General features: G+C 39.5%; 2 protein-coding genes across 2 annotated transcripts; both read right to left on the bottom strand.

Annotated features, from left to right (window-relative positions):
- Window positions 1–6054: 6054 nt before the first annotated feature.
- IMPA1 (inositol monophosphatase 1) lies at window positions 6055–15424 on the bottom strand. Its single transcript, XM_054295658.1, has 9 exons — window positions 15329–15424; window positions 15148–15229; window positions 13679–13812; window positions 11706–11810; window positions 10400–10445; window positions 10148–10256; window positions 9590–9698; window positions 7977–8128; window positions 6055–7550 (listed from the first exon to the last, which is right to left on the bottom strand). The coding sequence occupies exons 2-9, from the start codon at window positions 15208–15210 to the stop codon at window positions 7432–7434; spliced, it is 837 nt and encodes a 278-aa protein (XP_054151633.1). The 5' UTR covers window positions 15211–15229; window positions 15329–15424; the 3' UTR covers window positions 6055–7431.
- Window positions 15425–19815: 4391 nt separating this feature from the next.
- On the bottom strand, window positions 19816–26163 carry ZFAND1 (zinc finger AN1-type containing 1). The gene is made up of 8 exons (XM_054278987.1): window positions 26082–26163; window positions 25047–25089; window positions 23751–23790; window positions 23265–23392; window positions 23088–23179; window positions 22148–22272; window positions 20160–20315; window positions 19816–20016 (listed from the first exon to the last, which is right to left on the bottom strand). The coding sequence occupies exons 1-8, from the start codon at window positions 26134–26136 to the stop codon at window positions 19846–19848; spliced, it is 810 nt and encodes a 269-aa protein (XP_054134962.1). The 5' UTR covers window positions 26137–26163; the 3' UTR covers window positions 19816–19845.
- Between the last annotated feature and the right edge of the window lie 584 nt (window positions 26164–26747).

Here is a 26747-nt window from a genome sequence, read left to right as displayed (position 1 = left end):
ATAAAATTATTTTTTAAAGACATGCAAATGTCTGTTTCCAGAAAGCTCAATCTATATAAGCTTTACTATGGATTACATCAGATCCACAGGGCTCTGTGTAGGTACAGACCCTTCTAGAACAGAGCCACCTGTGGAATTGGAAGTAACTGCATTTAGGGCTCATTTCAAGTAAATCAAGAGATGTACTTTTGCATCCTTTTTAAAAATTTTTTTCTTCACTTCTTGAAGTTGTGTCATTCTAAAAGGGAAGACAGGAGGGTATCCTATCCTAAGGAACACCAGTGAAGAACATGTTTACTTGAGACAGGGAATGGGGTTGTGATTTCTCTCTCTGCTTCCAATCCTTTGAATATTTTGTCCATAATTCTTTCATTTGAATTAAAAAGAAAAACAACAAACCAAACAAAACCAACAACAACAACACACAAACCAACAAATGAAAACCTCTAGACAATCAGCTCTCTACTCTGGATTAACAAGGGGACATAATCCACTTGATTTCAGTTGAGGTGCACTGAAGATTGGAATGAAAACTTTGGGAAGAAGAAATAAACACTAATAACAGAATCTGCTGAACTGGAGGAACTAACTGAATATAGAATTGGAGTGGCATTTCCTAAAATCTCAGGTATTAGGCTTAACAGTTGGCAGGTACAACTGGCAGAAAGAAATGCTTCTGACTAATAACTTCTGGCTAATAACTACTAGTTATTAATTTTCCATGATACTTAAATAAAAGATAGGAGAAGTTAACAGAACTGGAATGTGTACTGTGGAAAACATATTTTCTCTACTAATTGATTCATTTGACAGAATAGCAGTGTTTTTCAGTGTCAGTCACACAAGATGACTGTTGATGGGAATCATTATGTCCAGGCTTGCACTTCCTTTCAGTGGAAACTGCTATTAACATCTCAGTGCCTACAGAAGCAAAGCTTTTTACCTCCCTCTGCTATGACAGTTTGTCATTATGAATTCCATTTCAACACAGTGAGCTGAACAAGGTGCACAGATGAAGTGGGGGAAAATTTACTTTTACAGAGCTATTACATTGCTAATTACAACTAAATAAATATTGAAAGAGGAATTTCTAATAACATTAACCATTAATCTCTTTTAAATGTGTTTTGCTGTCGAGGAGGACTGTCGAGAGCTGTAACCACAATTTCAAGTATAATGAAGCAGAAATAAAGGAGGTTTTTATTATTTTTACCTTTCAGTAGTGAGGTGATTGTTTGCCAACAATAGGCCAATGCAAACATCCAATAAAGTGGAGGTTTATGCCATTAATAATAAATAAAGTCATCCTGATGAACTTTTACACCTGAATTTACTTGTTTTAATTCTGGAGAAATGATAGAAAATTGAAAATCCCTACAGAGGTTTTCTATATACCTCTATAGACGTCATCATACCTGTTTGTTATGAGAGCTGGAAAAGAATGACATTTCTAAAACTAGAAACAATCCCTGCAGGTACTAATAAAAGGTGGTACCAAACTAGGACCTCTTGTCCCTGCTGCTGTTGGCCTATTCTGGCCAAGTCCCTCTCCTACCTTCCCCAAGATCGCACACCACAGCAATCCCCAGGTCAGCACATCTCAGCTGGGATCCCTTTTCCACAGCTATTTGTCCTTGGCCAAGAACCCCAGCACCAGAAACAGCATTAGGAGCTTTTCTCTTGTCCAAAGAGAAATTTGCAACTGAGGAAGGAAGGACAGTGTAGCTGTCTTACAACACCATAGAGAAGCCATAGTACAAAAGAGATATACCATGCTGATCCCCACTGGAGTTACTTATTTTAATTCACCCTGACCTGTATCAAAGGGCATTGCAGACAGTACAGGACACATCTCTCCTTTCAGTACTTGCTTTTTGGAAGCAGAGACCTTGGGGCCTTCCCAACAGCCTGTGGAGATGTGCCTGGTAATGTCCTTATGCTGGGCATGTCCTGTGTGGTGTGCCCTGGCACGGCACCTCCAGAGATGTTACAGGGAAGGCAGGAAAGTCTTTTTCTGAGACAAGTCTTTTCGTGCGAGGTGGTACCACTCAATACCCACACTGAGACAAAACAGTGAACTTTTTGTCAGTAATGCATTGGCACTTAACATGTAGGACACTGCCTTCGTAGGCAAGGTCATAAATACAAATAAACTTTTTACAGGATGCAGCACAGAGACCGTGAAACCTTGAAATAAGCAGATGTGTTATCTGCCCATGGTTGAGCAGATCATGAAAAATATAGTCTGAATATACTATTGTACAGGTAAAATGCAGACAGCTACTAATGTTCCTTTACATCATCTCAACACATTTGGAGGCAAAATATTGAGCATTTTTCCTCTTTGAAAAATAAAACAGTTGTATCTCAAAACTCAAAGACCAGCTTATTTGTGTCAGGGTTTGTTGTTCCAGGGCTGTATCTGCATAAAAGATTAATACATGCGTGCCTAGAAGATTATCTGGTAGGCTTAAGGAAAGGCTTTTTAAAAGACATGTCCTAATTTATGACAGAAAAAAAACCCCAACCAAACAAACAAACAAACAAAAAAACCCCCAAAAAACCAGAGGAAATTATTAAAGCCCTAAATGCAGTAAAATCTAATGACTTGTATGTTTTAATCTTATTTTAGAGTTTTGATTTCTGATCTTTTGTGATTGATAACACAATCTTCAACATATATTGAAAAGGAGGGAACATTAATTCTGCTGGCACAAATACTGTTTCACACTCCTTCTCAAGTCAGAAAAAAACCAGAGCTAAAGTCCTCACAAAATTTTGGCATTGTTCTTCCGAATAGCTCTCAGTTATACAATAACTACAGGGAGCAGGAGGGTGGAGGGCATGCGTGGGAAAGGGAATATTCTCTAAAGCAAAGAACACGCTCCTGGTGTTTCCCTGGCTCCGGCTGCCCTCTAGTGCTGTGCCGGGAGCGGTGAGGGGCGCGGCTCTTGGCAGGTTTGCGCATCTTCCCGAGACCGCCCTGCGCCTGCATCCACGGGCAGGACACCCAGCACGGAACCACCCCTCCCGGCACAGCAGCAGAGGAAGATGGAACCAGAAAGCTGAGGAAGAGCTTCTATGAAATTATTTCTCAAGTATTTGCAGTACAAGCAGTTCTGAATGAAGTTATTCACATGGTTGTAAACGTGGTCTCTGGTGAGATAAGGAGTGACATAACAACACAAACCTTAATCTTTCACTGTATTAAAAGGGGAGGGTGGTTTACCTATTGCTGTGGCACAGCCATTGCTGCTGTATTTTCTTCCTCTTTTCCTTCCATTTTATTGGGAGTGTAGAAAGCCCAATTCCCAACTAAAGCAACTTTTGTATAGAGAGAATCACCTCAGTGTAAAAGTCATCCCTGGGATTGTGCAAACCAAGAGTAAGTATGCCACAGTGTATGCAGGCAATGTACCAGCCATCAAAAGAGCCTATAAGCTTCTGGAACAGGATCTACACTCTTCATTATTTTTAGCATCTTGATAGCTTGAATTGCGCTAGAAAAATAGTTCTGCTTTGCTTTGGAAGAGAGCATTCCATTCTTTATTCCATTCTCCTCCTCAGACAGGCAGGAGTTTGTAGCTCTTTCATACAGTGCCATAATGTGCTCTCGGCTGAGTGCAGTCCTCCAGTTTGTTTGTTCCAAATGCTGCGCACGGCTTTGAAGGGTGTCAGATTTTCTTTGCCCTGTTATTTTAGCAGACAAACAGCAGATAGTGGTCATTGAGGACATTTCAGAAGCTCCCACTGACCTTTAAGAAGATGCAGATCTTCATGTGAAGATTGTGCAAACTGGAGCATGATGTGACAGACCACATTCACTGTTGCTGTTGGTGCTGGATAAGCAGTGATCCAGAGGTGTAATGGATTTTGCTGTCCACAAGATCTGGCTGACACTCTTGAGGTGTCACATCACTGACATCCTTGTGATGCCTGGAGTTTGTGCAAATAAAGGCAGCCATGCCAGCTGCTGTAGATCCAAAACCAGTGTGCTGCTGGAGAGTTGCCTGCCAGCACTGTAGCAACAGGATCAGACTGGTGAAGGAAGTAATTACCTCCCTCACAGGTAGTGAATAGAATTGTATCAGCAGCTGGCTTTGAGAGGATGGGAAGAATCTCAGGAAGAGATGTTCCTTATTTGAAATGCTTCATCACCAAGGCCACAAGATGGCATTTTATATCTAGTCAGAATGCCTAGCTCCCATGCACATTAGATTAAGCAAAATTACACCCAGCTTTAGGTCACAGATATGAGGGATAGTCCATATTCCCTAAGGGGAGGGGGGCAGATGAGGGATTTTCTGCAGGGCTATTTAAGAGGACTGACAAGAGCCTGAAGCCTTTTGTGACTATGGCAATATTTTACACTGGGGAGAGCTCTGCAGGACTGCACCTACTGGAATACTCTGCTTTGCAGCTAGAGCAAGGCTCTGCAGGCCATCATGGGAAACAATCACAACTGATCAGCAAATCAATAAATGGAGAGCACCAACGATGGATGATTGCCAGGACAGTAGATGAAGGCTCCTGCATGCACAGCAGTGCTAGAAGGCACTATTATCCATTTTGTAGTACTACTTGTTTCAGTGTTTTAGGCTAAAAATCAGTCCCCTCCTTGAAGACCTTTGTTAAGACGAGCAGTAGGCTCTGTAGAAACTGTAGTGGCATTGTTTACCCATTTAAATTCTGAAAGTAAAGGCAAAGACTGCTTAAATTTGGTCATATAGTCCTTTTATTTCCAGTAGTAGTTTTTAAAAAAATTTTTTACTCACTCCAGTTGCTGACTCTGTTCACTTGATCTTCTTGCACTTGTAAATTTTGAGTGTTCTTCATTCAGAGCTGAGGTTCAAACCACAGTGGAATTTTCCAGCTGAAGTCCTGCTTTGTGTGCTTAACACTGAAAAGTTAAGCAAGAAAATTTCCTGTATGCTCAATCCTTCCTGAGGAATATTCATGACACTGACAGTTAAGCCTGTTCAATCTGTGGTAACTGCCCTTCCTATCCAATTGTCTCACTGCCCAGCAAAAGCTATCTTCTAAGCATATAATTGTATCTTAAAATTATTTTTAAAATATCTAAGAGGATTAATTCTGCCAGTCCATCTTTCAAAGCAACAAAACCACACCTCTTACAGTTTTGAACATTCAGGTACCACCTCGTATATAAACTCTCAAAAGCATTTTGAATACACAGCAATCTTGACTTCTCTGTTTTATTACAGAAACTTGTCAAAATTGCAGGCTAGATCAGAAACAAAATGTCTTTAAACTTATTAATTACATTTCAGTGTCCTTTCACAAGACAAAAGAAGTGGGCATATATTGAAGAGGTATCTGAGAAGACAATGCTTAGCAAAATGGCTCGTTTCCAACACAAATAGAGTGAAGAGGGCCAAGATAAGAATCATAACAAGTTTTTCCTCAGATAACGTTATAGGGAAACCTAACAATGAGAAAGCCACATGCTTCAACTAGCTGATAGACCTCCAGCACAAATGACTGGCAAGATAACCCATAAAGTTTGAGCCTAAAGTTTGAGGTTGGAGATGATTAATGAACCACGATCTCATTGGAGTAAGTTGAAATACCCGCTCCAAAACCCAGCTGCAGGTGCACACATAATCCTGCATCTAAGGCATGACATTTTATGACCTGAGCACATCAGAGGCCAAGAAGAAGTGGTGTTCAACTCCAACAGTCTGAGGCCCCCAGATCCAGCCTGATGGGTCACAGCACTGGACCTGATGAATGCTAAGAAAGGAAGCACAGCTAAAGCCACTGCTGCTAAAGTGTATTTATTTCTAACACGTTCTCCCATCTTAAGTACTTTTTAGACACATCTCCATTTCACAAATAAAGTTATGCAGATTTTGTTATACAAAAGCCTCAGAAATGGTACAGAAGACATTTCAAAAATAACCATGATCCTACACATATTGTTTACAGCAATAAAGTTACAGTGAAATGCTCAGAAGGTTTACATCCTTGTCAACAGGAATTTAAAAAGTAAAGTAATTCTAAGTCTGGCTTTTTGGGAAGACCTTTAAATAGGAGGCTGCCCTTGTTAACATTTATCACCTGGCATTAGGTACATCATCAAATTAAGTGTTTCTGAAAAATCTGCATAAATCAACTGATATAAGAACCTGACATTTATAATATGCAATCTCATGAAACTTCAATATACCATTTTTCCAAGTAAAAATAGTGAGACAGTAGTACATAAAGTCAGGTTTTCCAAAGCACTGTTGTGTCTTAACTAAGCAACCAGTGAGACAATTTTCTTTTCAACACAAAAAAAAAAATCTAAAAACTGATGTGACATCTTTTTTTTAAAGTGCATTAATTATCTGAACAGTGCACTGATGCTTTTAACAATCTTAAATACAAAAATGCAGAGAACCAGTACAATTTTCAAAGTTTACAACAACTGACACCTAGAATGAAATCACTACCCTTTACATTCAGGTATGCATCTTCCTCTGTGTACATTCTGTAAAACACAATGGAAACCTGGTCCTGGTTGGTCATTGCTTTTGTAGCTTATGAAAAAATTAGAAAATTATGTAAAAAATATGGACTGTGGGCTTATTTTTTTTGCCAGCTGAAATATTGAAAACTCTCTTGGATTTAATGATTCCTTAGACTTTGAAACACATTCATCCATGAAGAAACTCAATCAAAATTAAAATTAAAATCATACTGCATCTTAATTTCAAGTAAGTACATTTGGTGATAGGTGTGCTCAGAACTTGATTCTGGAAGATGAACATATTTTCTGGCACAATAACTATTACTTTTGAAATTGTAATGGATTTGCAAGTGTACTAGCCACAAACGAGGCCAAAGAAGAGATAGTGTCCATCTACCATTGGAAAGGCAGAATGATGACTACAAAACCAATGATATGGAAGTAATAAAGGCTTTAAATTGCAACCAAAACTACAAGCAACCAACAGGTTTGGAAATGTGTGAACCACCTCTATAAAAACTGCAATGAGGTAAGGAAATGGATACACTGGAGACCAGACAAAGACTGCATAAACAGTAATGCCTTCATCTTCTTGGGTTCAGGAGCAGATGTGATGATGTGGTGTTAGGACAGTGGGTTTTGTTTCTGTCACTGACAGAATTAGAGATCTTTATTTATCTATACATCAAAGAGTCTCTTGCTATGTGTTCCAGTATAGTATAAAACATGAAAATACTAGTTGCATATATTTATTTATTTTTCTAGATTTTATCTAATTGTGATGGTGAATAAAATACTCAACAGTTACAGCTTACTTAGAATGATGTTCAATCTCAAAACTCTACTTAGCAGCCACACCAGTACTGAAAGACTACCATCTACTCAAGGCAGCACGACCACCATGTGGGAAAATGAGACAACATTAGATAAGGACATTTATGGTGCAGCTTTGGTGCTCAGTTGGTTGCATCATCTCTTCTCAGAGGAATTACTTGAAGGGCTTTGGCTATCCTCTCCCCAATAGCTCGACTACTTGCTGCAATTATTCTCCGAGACATCAAATCAAATGGCCCACCTAGAAAGCAAAGCAAACAAAGCAACCAGTTTATGTATGAAGAAAATTAAAAGTTGGTATGAAAATAAGCACTGAAAAAATTGAGTGTAAATTATACATTATTATTTAGGACCAAATTTTTCCTCTGGACAAAAATGCATTTAACACAACAAGTATCTCATATGAGCCACATTTAAATTCTCTTCAATGGATGTTTACTGTCTTTCTTCACTTTTCCAGGAGTCCAGCCAAGGGACTAAAGGTTGTCATCTTGCCCAAGAACATACAATTAACCCATTCCTCATCTGTTAACAGGCTGGGAACTGCTCAGTAGTGGTAGCTTGGAAAGAGGACTGAAAAGAACTTGCCTTATCAAGTCAGCTACATTTTGCTCCCCATCAGCCATTTAAAAGGACAGGAGAGCATCATGCAGGCCCATGCATTTACCTGTTACATCCAGCAGCACTCCACCAGCTTCAGTAATAATGATTCCAGCTCCTGCCATATCCCAGCAGTGAATCCCCATCTCGTAATAGGCATCAGCTCCGCCTGTTGCCACAAGGCACATGTTCACAGCTGCTGTACCAACAGCTCTAATCCTAAGGGAGATACAAGATGCTGTTTTAACAGAGGAGAGTCTGCAAAAAAGTTACAGCGTCTGTAACAGACAATACAGAGAACACAGAATTGTCATGATGGAAGTGAACTGAACTACAGCAAGCATGATGAAGTGCTGCAGTGAAACATGAAAAAAATGGAAATGAAGTGTTACTTGGACAGTTTTCAAAATACAGCAAATTTGTAGAAATTACATTTGCAAATTCTGTTAATAAATTTTTGTTTAAACACATTTTAAATGATTTCTTGAACTAAAACATTATGGAAGATTATTTCCCATGAAACAGTAACAGTCTATTCTGCTCTTTGAATGCCTGAATTCAAGGAGAGTGTACGCTTTTCACTTTTCAGTGCTGAAAACACTTTTTTTTTTTTTTTCAGTTTCTCTGATGATGCTCAGTAAACATCTCTGACTTGCCAAACCCTCTAACAGTAATAATCATAAAAACTAAATTACACAGCATAAATTCGGTCTCAATAACTTCACCAAATCCTCAGGTCACAAATTCCAGTTTCTTTTGGAAATGTCAATGTACTTAGGCATTTTATTTGTAAACAATAATTTGAGACTGGAGCTGATTTAAGTTGCTTCTTGCAATAGTTTAGCTGCTATCAATCACAATTTAATGTACAGTTTACTGTTAACTGAAATAACTGCAGTTTTTAGTACAAGTCACACTTACTTGCTAAGTTGAACTCACAACACATCTAAAATGTATTTCCTACTTACATCTTAGCATAAATTACTTAGCAACATCAGAAGACTTTTTGAAAATAGGAAAAAACCTACATGTTAAGTGTCAAAACAAGAATCCCAAGAATCTCGGCATAAAACTTGTTAGATCAGAAACACAGATACGGTTGAGTAATGGAAACTGTCTACTGAAAACAGCTTTATACAAGATGGTTTGTGGAAATGTAGACTGGCTTATCTGGAGGAGAAAAAGCAGGGAATGCAACCAAAACAGGAGCAGTTTATGGACAATTTAAACTACTCAGATTAAAACTGTATAGTTTTGAAAGAGGAAAGGGAGATCTACTTTTGTCTTTTATATATATATATAAAACAATTTTCATTACTACAAGGAAAGGAAATTTAAAAATGTCATATAGTTTCTGTTCATCCAGTTTTATCTAGGGGGAAAAAAAAGGCACAAAATTGTATTTAATTTTTTTAACTACTAAATACAACACTTTGTAGTCCTGCAAGCCCAAACATGCTTTGCTTCCCAACACTCATTGTTAGCACTCTCTGCTGCATGTCTCAGCTTGAAAAAGTTAAATACAGTTTCTCTGTGGAAGCTACTAGACAAAAACATTTAAATCACATTTCATATTTAAGGTGTCAAATATAATGCAACCAAAGCTTTCTAAAAATTATTGTATTTACAATATTAACCACCAGCATATATAAATATTTACAGAAATAGGAAGTACCTTACCCATGAATAGGAATACTGAGAAGTCTTTCCATATTAGCAAGAATTATTTTTATAGCCTCTGGATCACGATTTGACCCCAATTCTGTTACTAAAAGGGACTTTGTAATGTCTGGAAAAGAAACAAAACCTCACTCTTCCAACAGCACAACTTAAACAGTCACAGTAACTAGCAGAGTTTACTTCATTGCTTTCTTATAAGACTGAATAAAAGTATGAGGTATCTTAATAAAATAGTACATATATCAAACATATAAAAATCTGTCATTATTTGGAAAATTGCAGGAAAAAAAATACAATTAAAGAAGCATGATCTGCTCCAACTGTGAATATACATTAACTGATGCCAGTACTAAACAGAATTCTATTGCTATAAAAATTAAAAAAGTCTTGAGATCTTAGAAGATGTCCTTTGAAGCATGGATTTTACTTGATGGCCAAAGAAAGTCTTGCAAAACAAAACTGTGAGCTAAGAAATATCAATATGTCCAGGCCCCAAATTTCTTCTGTCCCACTTGCAATCTGGCAATTACCTGAAAGAAGCTCCTCAGTTCAGCTTACCTTCTTGGCCTGATACCTGCAGTTTCTGACCATTGCAAAATGCACCTTTTCCTTTTCTGGCAGTATACATCTTGTCTTCTATACAACTATACACAATTCCAAACTCTATCTGCAAGAAAAAGGAAAATTACCTTGTGGGGTTTTTCCCTTTATTCCTATTTCCTGTGAAATAGGAAATTACAGAACTTAGTTGTAACTAGAAGCAAGCAATTAATTTGAATTGGATTAGATATTAAGTAATAAAAACTATACCTTTTTGTTTACAACAAAGCCAATTGAAACTGCCACAAATGGAAACCTACAAAACAAAACATTTCACTAATTTATAGTAGATACTAAATTTCTTTCATTACCATGCTTACTCTTAATAAAGACAGTTAAATGTAATGTATATTTCAAAAACAAACTCGGACTACACAGAACTGAGTTTTCTGTAATTTGCACAATTTAGCTGACAATAGAGCCAACAACACTGGTTACCATTTGAAACACAAAGTTTTCTACCCACTAGGGCTGCCAGTCCTGTTAGAGCTGTTCCTAGCCTAGGGACTGTTTTTTACAGCCAAAGAATGCAAACAAGCCTCTATGCTACCAGCCTTTCTCAGAAGGAACAAGCTGGCCAAAATGGTCTCATAGAAAGAACCAAGGTAGCTCTCCCACCACCTCCCCTTTCTCCACCAAAGCCATGACAAAAAGAGATATTGAAGAATGCAGGAAGGGTGAAGAGAGTGGGACTATGTAAAACATGGTGGATTGCATCTCAGTCTAAGTTCGAAACAATCAACCAATGAATTAATTTTTACTTTTTTTTTTCAATTCCTAGACATTTGCTTTCATTCTTTCTGCAAAAAACGCCAACTTTTAAGCCTGTGGATTCAGCAGAATGGGTTCTTTCCCTATAACTTTCTGAACATGTTATTCAGCAGGATTCAGAAGGTGTTTCAAAGCCATTGTGCACATAGCAGCAGTCATTTCAAAACTGAAATCAAGCCGACTCAGAAAAGCTCACTGGGGCCAAAATCTATCACATTTAAAAGATGCAATTAATAGGCTCTCAGCATTACTCTCTAAGTCCCCTCCTCATCTTGGTGTGAAATATCATTGGTAATTACTGGTGATATCCTGCTTTCTTTCATAGCTGGGGCTCCTAGACCTCAATGGACTTGAAATTTCTTAGAAATCAGCACCTGAAGCTGTTATTTCCTTTCTGAAGATGCTGCAACTTCTTATTCTGTATCCTGCTCCTGTTGAAATCTGCCCATCTATCTCTGAAATCCATGCCAAAGGCTGCTGACCCCTGCTATATAATACAGGCCTCATATGGAACAGGTGATGTAGGTAACAGAGCAAGACTATTACAACACTCACAGGAACATTAAAATGCTTGCAAAGCCTGCCCAATGGCTCTCAATAAGCAGCAATTTGTAACTATTAACAAGTTCATAGTATGTCTTTTAAAATAGCTTAAAAATTAAAAACAACTTTACTTTCATGGAACTGGAGAAAGAAAAAGGGTAAACAGATGAGGTTGCTAACATGAAAGAAAGGAAAGGTGGACCTGTGTACAAAGTTGGTGGTTCCATCAATAGGGTCTATAATCCATGTGGGGTTATCTGTCAGAATGCTGCCCTCTCCAGCTGCAACAGACTCTTCGCCGATAAAGCTAGAGTAGAAAGACAGAAAATGTTTAAAATGTCTGAATTACAACATTGTCCTTGACATTGAAATTCTTAAAAGTGAGATGAAGCTTTGAGTATCACCAGTGATCATATGCAAAAAGCTGAGAAATACAGTATTTATCCAGAAAGCACCAACCGTATCTGACCAAGTTTGCATTAATATTTATGATGTCAAGGATAAGCACAATATGTGGGGAAAAGAATTTTATGTTTCAACATAGAAACAATACCAGAATTTAGCATTCACAATATACTAGAATAATACCAGAATTTAGCATTCAGAACATTGACATTTTCATAACTTTTTTCCAGTAACAGCATAATCAAATTTTGTTAGAAGTACCTATAGTTATTTACACCTTTCAGCTTATTTGTGCTATACAACATTATTTTGCAGTTTGTGTTTTCAGTGAAGAATGTTTCTGTGGTCTTACATACCTGGTTAGGACATATAGCAACTGTTAAATTTGAAGACTGATTTCAACCCAAATATGACAGAAAGTTGTTAATCTCAAAAGTTTAGTTTTACAAGCATGACAAAATGGTAACATGATAAAGGGATGAAATTCAAACCAGAGTTCCCGAAGAAGATGGGTGAGTGCATGCTCAGCCACAGTACTAAACCCCAGGACACAGCACCCCAAATTCCACAAGTTTTGCTACTCAGAAAAGTGTTTCAGACTGCAAAATTATTAGAATGGGTCTAAGTGGGAGGAATTCTCTTTGAGGCCTTTTGCAGGTTGTCACAATCTATCACACATTACTCAACCTATGAAAAGTTTGCAGCAAACACACACTTTCCTCCAAAACCACGTAAAATAACTGCTGTGAGGAAACAGATGAGGTCTCTTTAATATTGACTGGGAGTTTTATGATTAACTACAGAAGTGACTAATCAGAGAGAAACAGCATGTTTCCAAAAAGCAGCAGACCTTCAGAAAAACGAGACTGAATATAGGTGGATGAGTAATTCACTAGAAAGTTCAGCACCATTATGTCTAATGTGACACTGGTTACCTAAAATAAAAAGAAGCTAAAATATTCTGAAATGCTAATCAATGTCACAGAAACTGTTACTTCAAGGTCATTCCACAAAGTCTGTATGCTTACACTAATTTGGTTACTGAACTTTTGCACCACCTCAGCTGTTCCAGTTCTATATCAATTTCTTACATTTCACGTTACATAGCTACAATAACAAAATCTCCAAGAAAATGAAAGAAAAATTAGCAAACTGACTTTAAGGAAACTGCACTGAGCTTGAGCCATTATGTCAAAATGCTTAAGACAGACCCATGTAAGCAAAATACATTCCTCAGGGGGTGGGGGACAGGGCTATAGAGAGCAATGGAAGAAGGGGAAAAAAGGGGAAGAGCAATAAGAAAACCAGTATTTTGTATGAGAATTCCAGTCTTTCTGTTATGCAGAAGACCCTGTCTTCTTTTAAGGATGTTTTATGTTGTAAAACTGTATGAGATCTGCCAAAGGCACACTCAGTTCCACAGGACCCATCCAACACAGACAGCAAAGGCACACTAGTTTCAAAAGCAGACAAGAAATTTGGGGTTTAGGTCTCCTGGGGCCACCTTTCACTTTCCAACACAATAACCAGGAAGTTTCTCAACTGGAAGTGACTTTCAGCCTAAGTTTTGTCTCATGACAGTAGACCTGGGGACACCTTGTTTTCTTACTACAGCCCTGGGCAAAACTTCAACCCATTACTACACTAAAATACTTAATTTATTGAAGGTAATGCTACAACTTGGCAGCATGCCAGCTGTAATAAAACTCTGCCAGGCAAAATCATAAACTTTCCATTTTTCTTCTGTCAAAAGCATACAACAAGCCATACCTGTGAGAAGGATACTTTTCTTTTATCAAAGAAATAATAAAGTTTTCTACTTTTTGATCAGTTTCTGTCACTAGATCTACAGGTGAGCTTTTAGTCATAACAGATATTTCTTCTTTGAGTGCTCCACGGATTATCTGTTGAAACAAAAACAAAAAATTATCTTTCATTTTTAGCAATATGGAAAATATTAGGTTTCAAATAAATATTTCAAAAAAACCTAACATAATTTTTACAATCATTTTCTGTACTGCACACACAAAACACAAGCAGTGACATAACCTGGATTTAACTGCAGGAGCTGGGACTTGTATATCTAGCCCCTATTCAGTACAAAGTTTTACATAGCTTTAAATCTAAGTACAAAAGGAAGATCTCCAGGTAGATGAAACTGGAAACCATTTTATAAGGACAAATTTTAGATTTACAAATTTAAATACCAGAGTTGAATAAAACACCTAACACTGAGCTCAAGTCAGGTATTTTTAGCCAGACCCTGCATTTATGATCTTAAAACTATCAGTATCAGCTTAAGCAAGAACCCATGTCTCACAGCCCACAGAATTATTTCACTGTAACTCAAAAAGATTTTCTGAGGGAAGAGTTTATTAAATGAGGCATTGCAGAGACAATGTTTCACAGACTTTGCAGCTCCAGGGGACAGAATTGTTACATGTGACATCTTGTTTGCCTGCCGCAGCCTTCAATGTATTAACAAGACCTACTAAGAACCAAAACATTTGGTAACCACTTGTGCTGAGGCTTTACCAAGATGTACAAACCTTTTCTTGTTCTAAGCCATCTCACACCTCATATGGCAAAATATCACCACTGTAAGGGATGGTTCTTATTTACAGAAGCAAAGCAGTCTTCATGAAGAGAAACAATCACAGATTAGATTGGTTTGGGTTGGAAGGAGCTTAAAAGACCATCTAGCTCCAGCTCTACTGCCATGGGCAGGGACACCTCCTCCAGACCAGACTTAGAGCTCTGTCCAGCCTGGCCCTGGACACTTCCAAGGACAGAGAGAACACAATATGGCATTGAGTGCCATCAACGAGTCCCACTACAAAGCTGACTGAGGTGTCCCCAAGAAAAGACTGTCACCAGCTTTCAGGTGGTAAAATAATACCGCAGACAGCAGTAGTTTAAGGGGGAAAATCGACATGCTCTTTGTTTACCACAATTCTGAATTTTATTTTTTAAATCAAACTCAAGGAACAGAAGCTACTCCTTAGTCTTTAATCGGACTCCAAGGCAAGGAAAAGTGCAAAGTTGTTTTCTTGAGTTAACAGATTTCCAAACATAAAAGACACTCCAATCTTGTACTTGAACATCACAAACTATTCTGCCCATTTAGGTTTTTGACAAAACACTACCCAAAAGAAATTCCAACATCAACCTCCTTCAGAAGGTATATACATATTAGACTCAATAAATCACCTTATTATTTATAAAGAGCTTATACATACCTCCCCAGCTTTCCTTGCTAAACCAACTGCATAATCCATACATTCTTGCCAGGGATCTGCCATCTTTCCCGAGATAAAGAGCCTAGCAAAAGGAAAGATTAACACCAAAAATTATTAGGGCTTGTTTTCTTCTTCTTTTTTTTTTTATTTATTTTTACAAATTCGAGGTTTTTTCCTTCACCTGATTTAAGTACTGCTCAAAGGCGGAAATAGGCAGCGCGCACGCCCCGCCCCGGCCCGCCCCGGGCTGCCGGACGCGTCCCGAGCGCTGCCGGACGCGCGGCCCCTCGCGGCGCCCGAAATGGCGGCTGCCTCGCGCGCCGCTCTCAGCGCGGCCGCTGCCGCCAGGCGCAGGCGCCGCGCGCGAGGCCACCGGCGGGCCCGCCCCCTCCGCCGCCGCCCCTCGGTGGCGCCCGCGCCTGCGTGTGAGGGAGCCCGGGGCTGGGCGAGGCCGCCTCGGCGCAGGCGCTGTCAAAATGTACAGGGGGGGTGGTGAAATTAGGCTTGGACGTCGAGTTCTTCTTGTTAATTAGACGTGGCAGGGCGGAGATACCGTAAATACTCTCCCATGGAGCACGCGATTGAAGTTTATCATAGAATTGAAAGGATGGTTTGGGTTGGAAGTTGGTTTAAAGATTGTGAAAAATGCATGTATTTTATGATTGGCTTTTCGCAAATATTAAAATGAATATTATATGTGTTGTGTTAGAAAATAATGCTGTAATAATTTTCTTAAGTACTGTGTTAAATATAGTTTTAGGTTATAAAAATTGTTAAAATAGAAATGATGCTATATAGCATGCTTTGTTTAACAGAAAGGGCTTGCAGCGAGATAGCAGCCACAGGACACCTAGATCTTTCAGAGAAAGGGAATTTATTGCCTTCTTATCAGAAGAAACCAACTTCTTCCCGGCTTGGAGGCGCTGTTAGGATTAGAAGGAAGTTGACACTGACCAGACAGAATCCTGTGTTTGAATGGAATTTATGCATCATGTATGAGGTGTATGAATATGCAACGGGCTATTGTTCTTAAGGGTTAATCCTTTGTTAACGGGGGTCCTTTTTCGGGCTCGTGATGCCCAGAAAAAGGTACCCGGACGTCCGTAACTCTTTGTTTTTATTGTCTCATATTGTCCTAATTTAATTTGTCCAAATTGTTATTACTCTAATTGTGTTACTATTCTTTTTAACTATTTTATTACTATTAAACTTTTAAAAATTTTAAAAACAAGTGATTGGCGTTTTTCACAAGATCATAAGCAGCGCCTCTGCCGTGGCCAGGGATCCCTTGCACTAGACCAGGTTGTCAGAGCCCCATCCAACCGGGCCTTGTTCCCTTCCCGGGGCGGGGCATCCACATCATCTCTGGGACACCCGTGTCAGTGCCACCGAACCCTCAGGGAGGGCAAGTACACAGAGTTCAGCGGTTTTTGAAAGCAATTTTCAGTGCAACTGATACATCTTCAATATTAATTAAAACCATATAGAGGAAAAAACTTTCCAAGCCTGACTAATACCGATGTAATTTTTACCCCTGTTGTATTTTGAGCCTATTTTCTGTTATCAGGTAAAGACAAAACACTGATGGCTTGTTTGTCCTTACAAATTGCTGCTGATATAACTGACTGTCCTATGTAAAATGGCGATCTGGCTAAACAGGTAAAGGGTTGCAATTTGCTTTACACTTAAAATAACCATAAAATGTCTACCACACCAAAAGAAGCAGTCCTACCCCACTGCCCCAGTGCCAGCCCAAGGCACAGCTAGGCCAAAGGGGGTTAGTTTTGTCCTTTCCACATCACTGAACAAGTTTCCACTCTTTCGCTGAATCTGTTGTGTGGGGGAAGTCACTGTAGAATTCCACATTTCCTCCTTCCCATCTCATAAACAAGAATAAGCCTGCTTTTTAAAGTATTCACAGTCACTAAAGAACTGCAGAGATGATAAGTTGTGTTTTTATTGATCATTTTGCAAGTTGTTCTTTACAAGGTTATACCAAAAGCACACAGACCACTGAAAGAGGCACTTTGGCTCAGATTTGGTGTTTGTTGAGGCAAGCAGCTGAACATGCCTCAGCGCAATCTATATAGGACTGCGTGAGTGTTATGAAAAATGGCTTTTTTGACATCACTAATGTATACTTAACATTACAGCAAGGGCTTTACAGGAGATTTCAAATTCTGCATTCATCTTAAAATCAACAGAAGTAAAACAGGAATGCCTGACGTTCTCTCCTAACAAGTGTAAGAATTTTCCTAATCGAAACTACAATTTCTATTCCAGCTGAAATGAAATTTTGCATTTTATATATGAGGCTACTAGGAGGAAAAGTAAGCTGCAAGGTGTATTTTTAAGTGTCACCTGATAAACTGGATGAACAGAGGTGATGTATTGATAAAAAAAGTCTGCAAACCAGACAAATACAGATCACACCCCAGGGTGCCTACTTTTCCCAAACAAACAGAGAAAGAGAAAATTGTGAAAATAAAAGTATGAGAGATTACTGCCTGCTTTCTTAGTGTGGTATATTATTTTTTGTTTAGTACAGCATTGCCCAGTTGATCTAACAGGTCACATGTCCAAGCCGAATTGAACTCTTGGTGTTAATACAACTCTTTCCAAACTGTTGCATATATTACATGCATATATTACAAACACATGCCAACCTTGCAGCAATGTTTGAACTGGAACAAGGCCAGAAGCTGCTACCACAGCATCTCACAAAATGTTTGTAAATCCTTGACCATGTGCATTCTCCAAAATTACAGCTAGAACAACTAAAATGCTTGATATTCACCTATTTTTGTGGTTTGGCTGAAAGTACAGTTTGTTGTAAAATCAGGAGATATTTCTTTTGATAAAATCTTTTTCTTGCTTGCATGACTTTACATAATTTTTTTTGCATCTACTAGAAGTTAAAGTTTTGTTTATTAACTTAGAAGTGAAACAATTCAGCACCTTCTAAACACAGGCCTGTAAAATTAACAGTGGTTTCAAATAACAACTGACTCCTCTGAAATATTTTATTTTTTTCAAATGCAGTTGTTCAACTTTCTGTATGAAAATGTGCTAAAACAATGAGTTTAAAAAAAACAAAACAAAACTCTAAGTAGAGATATGTTGGAATCTAAACAGGTAAAATGAGAGCAGTTCTAACCTATGCAAGATCCTGGAGGTCTGGAAAAGTTTCTGCTTTTGTTTCTAGTACCATTGATTAGGGTGGAGTTTTCATCTCTTCTCAATTATTTATCTGTCAGACTAATTTGGTTTTGCTTCTCCGTTTCTGAAAACTACCTGGAATGAGGTTCTGTGTACAATCCTAGACACATTCCTGGAATAAGATGATAGTGAAAACTTTTTGGAGTCCTATCAACTGTGACTTGCCATGTTTGTTCTGTCATTTACAGGCTGATAGACCTTAGCCATTACTGGCAATTGATGAAAGCAACCATGCTGGTAAAACCTTTGAGGTCTCCCCAAAGATTTACTTCCTGCATCCCAAGTCTATCTTCTCTTTATCCACAAAAAAAGTGTTATTTCAGTTATTCTGCCTGCAAATGCTAAGGCAGAAAAATCAGGGGCAGGAGGGTGTAAGCAGAAAACTATTGGAGATTTAGCAGAAGATTTTCTGCTAAAAAAAGGGGAAATTACCCTGTTGCACAAAAGTATTTTTCTCTTGCTTTTGTAGCAACAGGGTGGGGAAAAAAGTTCTGCTTAGGGCTCTTCCCAGCTCACTGGTTCCACAGTGCTGGTTGGGCTCTTACTGCATATTCTGTACCACAGCAGCCTAAGATAAAAAGAAAGATGAATAGACAATTGCAGATGAAAGGGAGGAAAACAAGTAACCAGGGAAAAGGGAACTGTTCCTCTTGTACTGGAAAGCAAGATAACAGCTGGAGAGACAGGCAGGGGAAAGCAGAAAAATGCTCCTGTACTTTCCACTGACAGGAGACAAAGATTTCCAAAATATCCAGCCACTGAAAACCATTTCCTTCATGGAAACCAAAACCATCTTCCTTTGCATGACATCCCCACCACATCCAGTAAAGTAATTTATTCATATCTTAGTCATGTCAAAACTACAGTAAAGAATACTTAAAGCAAAATAAGTCACAGGCTTACTGAGATCTTTTATCCCCCACCTAATCACCCAATAAGATTTACAATCAGGAAGACATCTGAGTGAATTTACTTTTGCTTCATAAAGTTTTCCTCCTAAATGTCATTAAACTATTACAAGAAGAAAATGTGGACCTGGTGTATGGACAGTGCTGGTTCCCAAATGCAATCAAATCTGTTTGTGTAGATGTAGAAAAGATGCTGCATTATCATACTATGTTTCTTTCCTTCAGAAAACTGTCATACTGCAAGTTTATGTTTTCATTATTTATTAAGACATACTGTTTCCACCCCTTACACAAAAATAAATACCAAATTTAAGAAAAACTTCTTGATATTATACAGCTCAATAGAGCAATAATTTATTCAAGAATGTAAATATTTGTAATGTTAATTATAATTTTATTTTCAGGACATAGTTCTTCTGTCAGTCAAGCAACTGAGAAATTGATGGGAATTGTGTCTTTACAATGGAAGACATTCTGGCATACCAGTGATTTAAAAAGAAAACTGGACTTGCTTTAATACCATGCTCCTAAAAAATACTGCTTTTTTTTTTTACTTGTGGAAATTTACTGACTAACTAAAGTAGGATTCTGTATCTTCTATAAATAGAACATCATTATCAAGATACTCCAGAATTATATTCCCTCCATTGTACAATGGATAGTCTTTATCAGATAGCCATGTTTCCAGTGTGTGCTCAAATGGCAAGGCTTCTCCAGAGGCAGTATGGCATAATCTCAGTTTCTGTAAGACAAACAGGACAGAAATTAACACCAAGATTTGCCTATCCAAGATGAAAGAAGTGGGGTGGTAGAGGCACAAAAGGCTGAAGAAAAACCAAAACCAAAATGCAACAACCTGGAAAATGTTTGTTATTGCTGACTTACCTGGGATGTTGATTTGTTGTTGTCATTTTTAAGGCTTGCTAAGGAAGCTGCAAAATCTACTACTTTGCCAATACTCCACTTACTGCAAAAGAACATGGGTTTGCTTTTCTCTTTGTTTCCTTTTGGTAAAAATACTTGAAAGTAAATTCTTTCTGTCTAGAAAAACATGAAAAAGAAGACAAACATTAAAACAATTCATGAAGACACAATGCCAGGGCCTCACACAGGAGGTCACCTTTTCTGGGGACCAAATGAATTGTGGGCAGGAAATAAGCCCCCTGGTTCACTTGGCAAATTAATTATGTTGGACTTCTCCCTTGAACACCCGAGGGGTGGTGTTACACCCTTAATGGAGATAAAATAAGAAAGGCTTACGGAAAGCCTTTGTTTGTGGTAAAGCTAATGGTCTTACCACTCTGGCAGGATTTCATCAGCAGTTTGCTGACACTCTCATGCCCTCTACTGTGCAGTCTCACAATGACATTCATTAAAAAGAAAGAAAAACTTCCAGGAATCCTAGGACAATCATGGAGTTTCCTGGGTGTTCCACCTGTCCTCAAAGTAATGGTGCTGTCAAGAAATGGAATGGTCCACTAAAATGAGCTCTAGGGCAAAGTTTCCTTATGGAAAAATGAGGTAAAGCCCTACTTTAAGCTGCTTGATGTTTAAAATAACCAGTAGACACTCACCAGATGCCCAGTGGAAGAAGCTCATTTTCCTGCTTTCCAACAGTAAAATGTCTAATAAACCCCCTAGTGTCAGACCTTTTCTTTTTTCAGGGTGGCAATGTTCTTATTAACTACTACCTTATGAAGTTTAAAATACCTGTCCATCCCTTTACTAACTCCCAAAGCAAAGGGCACATGAAAAACTGTTTCTAGATGGGGACTCCATTTACCTTCACAGAAGTTTGGATAATTCCCAAGAATGGGTAATTTCTTCTCATTTCAGGAAATGAGTGAAACTTGGACAGATTTTTTGGCCTGAACAAACCTGGAGTATGCCCAAGGAATCATCACTTTACCTTCATAGAAACCTCAGCTGCAAAAATATGATCACAGCACCCAGTGTATTGTACTGAAGGTTATCTGTACCTCCTTCCTCCATCATGAACGGGATGATAATTGTGCTATGCAGTTTATGAAAACCATTTCTCACATGGGTTTTTTACACATACAATTGGTTTTTGTTTATATACAACACCCTCAATCTTCAGGTGCTAATTCTGGGTGAGTAGCTGGATCTGCACCTGAAATATCTTGGTACCAATCTAAGTTGGCATACTCATTCCTCTACACTCTCAAAATTAGCAAACTCAAATGTTTAAGGCACATTCTTATGATAAGACTACATTGTCCACTGCAATGCCCCAACATGTAAATTCAGTCTTGGTGGGGAAACCAAGCAATTACATGTTTCAGGGCTAGATGATCTGAAATATTGATATTGCTAGCCAAGTATTAATATTTGACATTATCTGCAAAAAGGGTCCAGGTGATAAAGAACCACAAGCTAAGATGTGCTACAAAATTCTGTGCTGCACTACTTACAAAATTCTGCTACAGTGATTCTAGAAATCCTGGTCTAGTCAATAATTAAGTTCTATGCTCTGCTGATCATCAAATTCTGCTAAAATAATATGATTTAATAAACTTATAGCTGTCTTCTTTCTGCCAAACATCCCCAAAAGACCCTGTTTGTCCCTGCAGTGCTATGTGACAGCCACGTGGTAGGCAAACACATTTCTGCTATGAAGTAATAGAATTTGATTCCCCTGCTCCAAACTCCACACAGAACTTATAACACACCTAAGACTAGTGAGATTGCTTTTGGGTACCAGGCTGAAATGTACATTTAAAGAGTTGTGGTCTTGAAAAATAAAATCCAAAACCAAGGGACCGAGGAAACTCGATGAAGATCAAACAATTTAGTGATCTTTCCACTTCCTTTGAGAATTCAATTATTTATTGAAAACAAACACCACTGACCTGAGGCAAGGACTTGTCCCCACATGCATGCATTTTCAGTTTCATTAATGCCACCTTTGCTGCTGTCTCACTGTTTTTTGCTCCTTTACGTTTTTTGCTTTTCACTTCGTCACTCTTCTTAGAATCTGCTAACAATATTATACTGTTAGTGTCATCATTCTGACAGTTTCCTGAGCATACTATATGACATAGACTGTTGGGTCTCATTGTATTGCCAAGGATCCCATCCCTTTTTGTGTCTGTTCATAGTTTCCCAAAGTCATGTGTCAGCATTTTTAGTTCTAGCAGAATTCCTTTCCACTGAAAGGTAGATGAACACTATCACCATGTAAACACAGGCTGCAAAAGCCAAATAGATACAAATTCTGGATCTTCTACATCTGTGGCTACCACAGCATTCATATGGCAACATTTCAGGTCCCCCTTTCTACACATAACCCCACTGTCCAGCTGGGCAGTGATGTTTATTCTCTTGCCCATCCTAGAGCTTGTTTAAAACCTGCAAAACATTACATGGTAGAATCAGACTTTTCTGGGCATCTTGATTATGTAGGTGTGATCCCAGCAGATTGACATGCTCATCCAACACAACTGCATTAATGGCACATGGATTAACACATAAGTAATAATGGCTAGGTACAATTCATTATAGTATAGTACTTGTAGAATGGCAACAAGACAATAATTCTGAAAGAAACCTGTGCCTTATTTCTTCTTTAGATGTTCCTTGTACTGTTGTTTAGATGAACAGTATTAGATGAACAGCTCAGTTTAGATGAACAGTATTAAATGTTGACATGTAAGCTTAGAGCTATTTAACCAAGGAACTCCCATCCTTTCTTCTTATTTGGTCAAACCTGACCCCTCAAAGGAGGTCAGAAACTCAAATAGTATCCTGAAAAAAATATAAGAAAAAGAATATATATGCCTCTGTACTTGCCTATAATATGTTGAACAAGCTGCTGGGTGGCAGCCATTCGAGGTTTTGGGGTGTCCAGCTTCTCACATTCATGGTCTGATTGATGACGATGTCTGTAAACAACAAAGTAAAACTTCTGTTGCGTTTTCTATACATTATTAAATGAATATTGATGTTTAAACATTCTGTTCCGCTCACTTGAGACAAAAATGTCTTTCACAGTAAGGACATAACACTGGCAAAAGCTCCTTTCCATTGCAGTCCTTGTATGAGCATGGGTAAGATCTGTGCTGATCAGGTTTCACAGAACTGGTTCTTATATTCACCTAGGAGTAAGTACAAAATATTTTGTGTAAATAAACAGATACTACAGATATAAGTTACCAACCCAGCTTTCTCAAAGATCTGTGCTAGCTCTCCATTTTATGGGCAAACCTGGTCCAGCTATTCTCTCCTACTTTTGCCCTGGTTATGTTTAGCTCAGAGGTTGAAAAAGAACAATCATCCTACTCAAAGTCAATTTACTTCTGAGGGGAAGAAAAAGAGTAGATTCATTTTTTAAGCCTTTCACATTCTGAGTTAAATAATTCATATTTAAATACCATATGCATTCATCTAGTCTGAAAACACACAGCTAAGTTGCATGGAATTTTAATTTAAGGCTGTCATATATTATTAGATTACCTCAGAACACCCATGAGCATCGCGGCTCCTGTGCTGAAGGCTTTGTGGAAAAAGAAGAAAATATCACACTGTTATCAACGTTCCAGGAAAAAAAAATTGCATGTGAAAACATTTAAGTATTAAGTATATTAAGAGTCATCTGACAAGTTTTATCACGGAAAAACTTCAATTAGATAGTGATTCTTCTCCAAAGTTTGTTCTATCCTATGCATTTCACTTCTTGAATGGATAGATCATATTCTTTCTCAGAATGTAAAATATTTAGCTTTTGGAACTTATGCTTCAAGATAAACAAACCATTTCAAGAGAATGAAGACATTAGCATGCTCAAGAGTTCAGTTCAAAGCAACGAGAGCTTTTCTGTTTTAATGGATTTTCAAATTTCTTCCATAATGGCAGAAATCCCTTGAAGGCTTCTGATATGTTAGAAGTCAAATGTGTGAGAGAAGTGAGTTTCTCTCAGCTGCCCTCTGCTAATCTGAAGTGTAAATCAAAGTGCAGACCCTGATTTCAACCTTGCAAGAAACCTCAAAATTTTTTCAAGAAGAAAACATAATCAGCCATCTCCTTTTGTGACAAGGTCACCCATTTATATGACACTGGGAAGCCAGCAGATGTGGTGTTTTGCATTTTAGCAAAGCTTTTGACACTGCCTCTCAGAGTGTTCTTCTGCACAAAAAGGTCCAGCACACAGCTAGAGAAGTCTGTAGTACTATGGGTGAGCAAATGGCTGATGGTTTGGGCTCAGAGAGTCACAGTTCATGCCAGTTGCTTCAATCTGGTGGACAGTGGAGTTCCCCAGGGCTCAAATTTAGTGCCAGTGCTCTTTAGTATTTTTATAAATTATCTGGATACATACTATGGTTGCCAACCTTTCTAAACCAGGAAAAGCTGTCAATTCCCTTGAGGGTGGAAAAGTCACACAGAGAGATTCTTGATAGACTAGAGAGCTGGGCACTCACCAACTGTATGAAATTTAATGAGAGCAAGTACAGGATTCTTCACCTGGGATGAGGAAATCCTGGTGACCAAGGGTACAACATGAGGAAATGGAAGGAAGCTGTGTCATGGGAAGTTCAGGTTGAACATCAGGAAAAGGTTCTTAGGGTGGTTGGGCATTGGAATGGGCTCCCCAAGGAAGTGGTCATGGCACCAAGCCTGCTGGAGTTCAATGATTGTCTGTATGACACTTAGTAGTATGCTTTAGTTTTAGTTCTGTGAGGAGTAGGGAGTGGGATTTGTTGACTCTTGTGGGACCCTTTCAACTTGAGGTGGTCTGTGATTCTATGAACTTACCAAAAGATGCCTGAACAACCATCGCATACAAAGGGAAGAAAATCTGAAACAAAGAGATTTGTTTTCAGTTAAGACAACATGGTTGTTGTTTTGTTTATATTTTCTAGCTTAATTTTCACATGATTAACTTTTGCTTACCAACATCACAGGGTAGGTGTATTTATAAGAATACTTAGCAACTGCATCTACACTTTAGCTAGAAGTTGCTTTTGTTAACTCCCCTAATTAATATTACAGAAAAACATAGGAGCAGGTAAATTATATTTATATACATTCCAGAAGTTGGAATTAGGCTTTAAATTTAGCTTTTTTTCAATATCAAGCTGTGACACTGGAACATATGGCTAGCCATCAAAATTACTAGTTATGTTACTATTTACTGACAGTGGATGATTTACATTTTTTTTTATGGGCTGCCACCCGGAGGAGATGCTGGCTCTTTGGAAGGGAAAGCATCTCCTCCACTGGACAGTCATAATGATCCCGCCCCTTCTTCACATCACATCATACATACTGCCCTTGTGTGATTAAAACTGCATACACTTCCTAAGCCTCTGTACACATCCCCTGCTTACCACATAAATTCTTACACATAAAATCACATCACTGTCTGCTGAACTCCACCACATCATTAATGGCAGCAAATGCCAGGTCCAGCCCACTACTCTGCTTCTCCATCCTTCGGATTTTATGCAGACAGACCACGCAGCTCAGGTCACGATCATCCCGATCCCCTCATCTCAGAGTGGTCCCTCAGAAAGCTTTCTGTACAGGCCGTTCTGCTGCTTCTTTCTGAGAGGTTTCATTTCCAGTCACACTCTCCGAGATCACTGAAGGCATCAAGTATGAGGAAGGGGCAAGCGGGCTGTTAACCACCCGGTGAGGCAACCGAGGTGACAGACGCTGGCACTGCACCGAGCAGGGCTGCAGCAGCACAGAGCATTCCCCGATCGGGGGGGGGACACCTCTCGCAACCCCGCACGGTCCCCGGCCCACCATCCCCGTCTCCGCCGGCACCGCCGCGCCGTCCCTTACCGAGCTGGCGGCACTCGGGCACCCCGCAGTGCTGCCCCAGCTCCAGCTCCGCCATGGCGGCGGCGCGCAGGAGGCGGAGCGGCGGCGGGGCGGGCGGGGCCGCGCTGCGGAGGGGCCGGCGGGACCCGCCCCGGGCCGGGCGGGGCCGAGGCGGGGCCGGGGGCGGTGGGGACCCGCCCGCGCAGGGCTGGGCCTGAGCCTGAGCCCGCCCCGCGAGCTCGGAGCTGCGGGCATGCCGGCAGGACCGGCGGCATCGCCGGGCTCAGGGCAACCTGAGCAGCCCATGTCGGCCCAAGCCTCAGCCTTCAGTGGGCCCAGAGCCGCGGCTGGTGCTCCTCGGGCTATTCCAGGGGGAAAAGGGCATGATTTGTGTCTTATTGTGTCGCTATTTGCGACGTCCCTTGGGGCAGTGCCTTGTTCCCGGAGGCAGAGCGGAGGCAGCCCGGCTTTCCGAAGCACTTCGTGCATTCTGCAACCTGTTGGTGCCACTGAGGTTTCCTCAGCGGCGCACCCACCACTTTTGTAAAAAAATACATTCCTTCAGACTTCAGTGTCATGTTCCCAGCCCTGACCCGCGTGCACGCCTGTGCCCGAGGGTGATGCTCTCCCGAAACAGCTTCCTGCGGCACGTCTCCAATTCTGGGTTCCTCAGTAGGAGACATGGAA

This window comes from Melozone crissalis, unplaced genomic scaffold (assembly GCF_028551555.1).
Source record: "Melozone crissalis strain CALT ecotype California unplaced genomic scaffold, PUWL_Pcris_2 ptg000002l_1, whole genome shotgun sequence".
NCBI lineage: Eukaryota > Metazoa > Chordata > Aves > Passeriformes > Passerellidae > Melozone > Melozone crissalis.
The sequence above is the reverse complement of the archived record's forward strand: the minus strand, read 5'-3'. Positions and strand labels throughout refer to the sequence as shown.

Excerpts from the sequence above, each read along its gene's own strand:
- IMPA1 (XM_054295658.1), bottom strand. The coding sequence starts at position 15,210 with ATGGCAGATCCCTGGCAAGAATGTATGGATTATGCAGTTGGTTTAGCA. Across the intron at positions 10,257-10,399 it reads GCTTTGTTGTAAACAAAAAG|ATAGAGTTTGGAATTGTGTA; the intron begins GTATAGTTTTTA and ends TTTTTCTTGCAG. Across the intron at positions 9,699-10,147 it reads GCAGGTATCAGGCCAAGAAG|ACATTACAAAGTCCCTTTTA; the intron begins GTAAGCTGAACT and ends TTTCTTTTCCAG.
- ZFAND1 (XM_054278987.1), bottom strand. The coding sequence starts at position 26,136 with ATGGCGGAGCTGGAGCTGGGGCAGCACTGCGGGGTGCCCGAGTGCCGC. Across the intron at positions 23,180-23,264 it reads GAAAGACATTTTTGTCTCAA|ACATCGTCATCAATCAGACC; the intron begins GTGAGCGGAACA and ends TGTTGTTTACAG. Across the intron at positions 20,017-20,159 it reads ACAACAAATCAACATCCCAG|AAACTGAGATTATGCCATAC; the intron begins GTAAGTCAGCAA and ends TTTGTCTTACAG.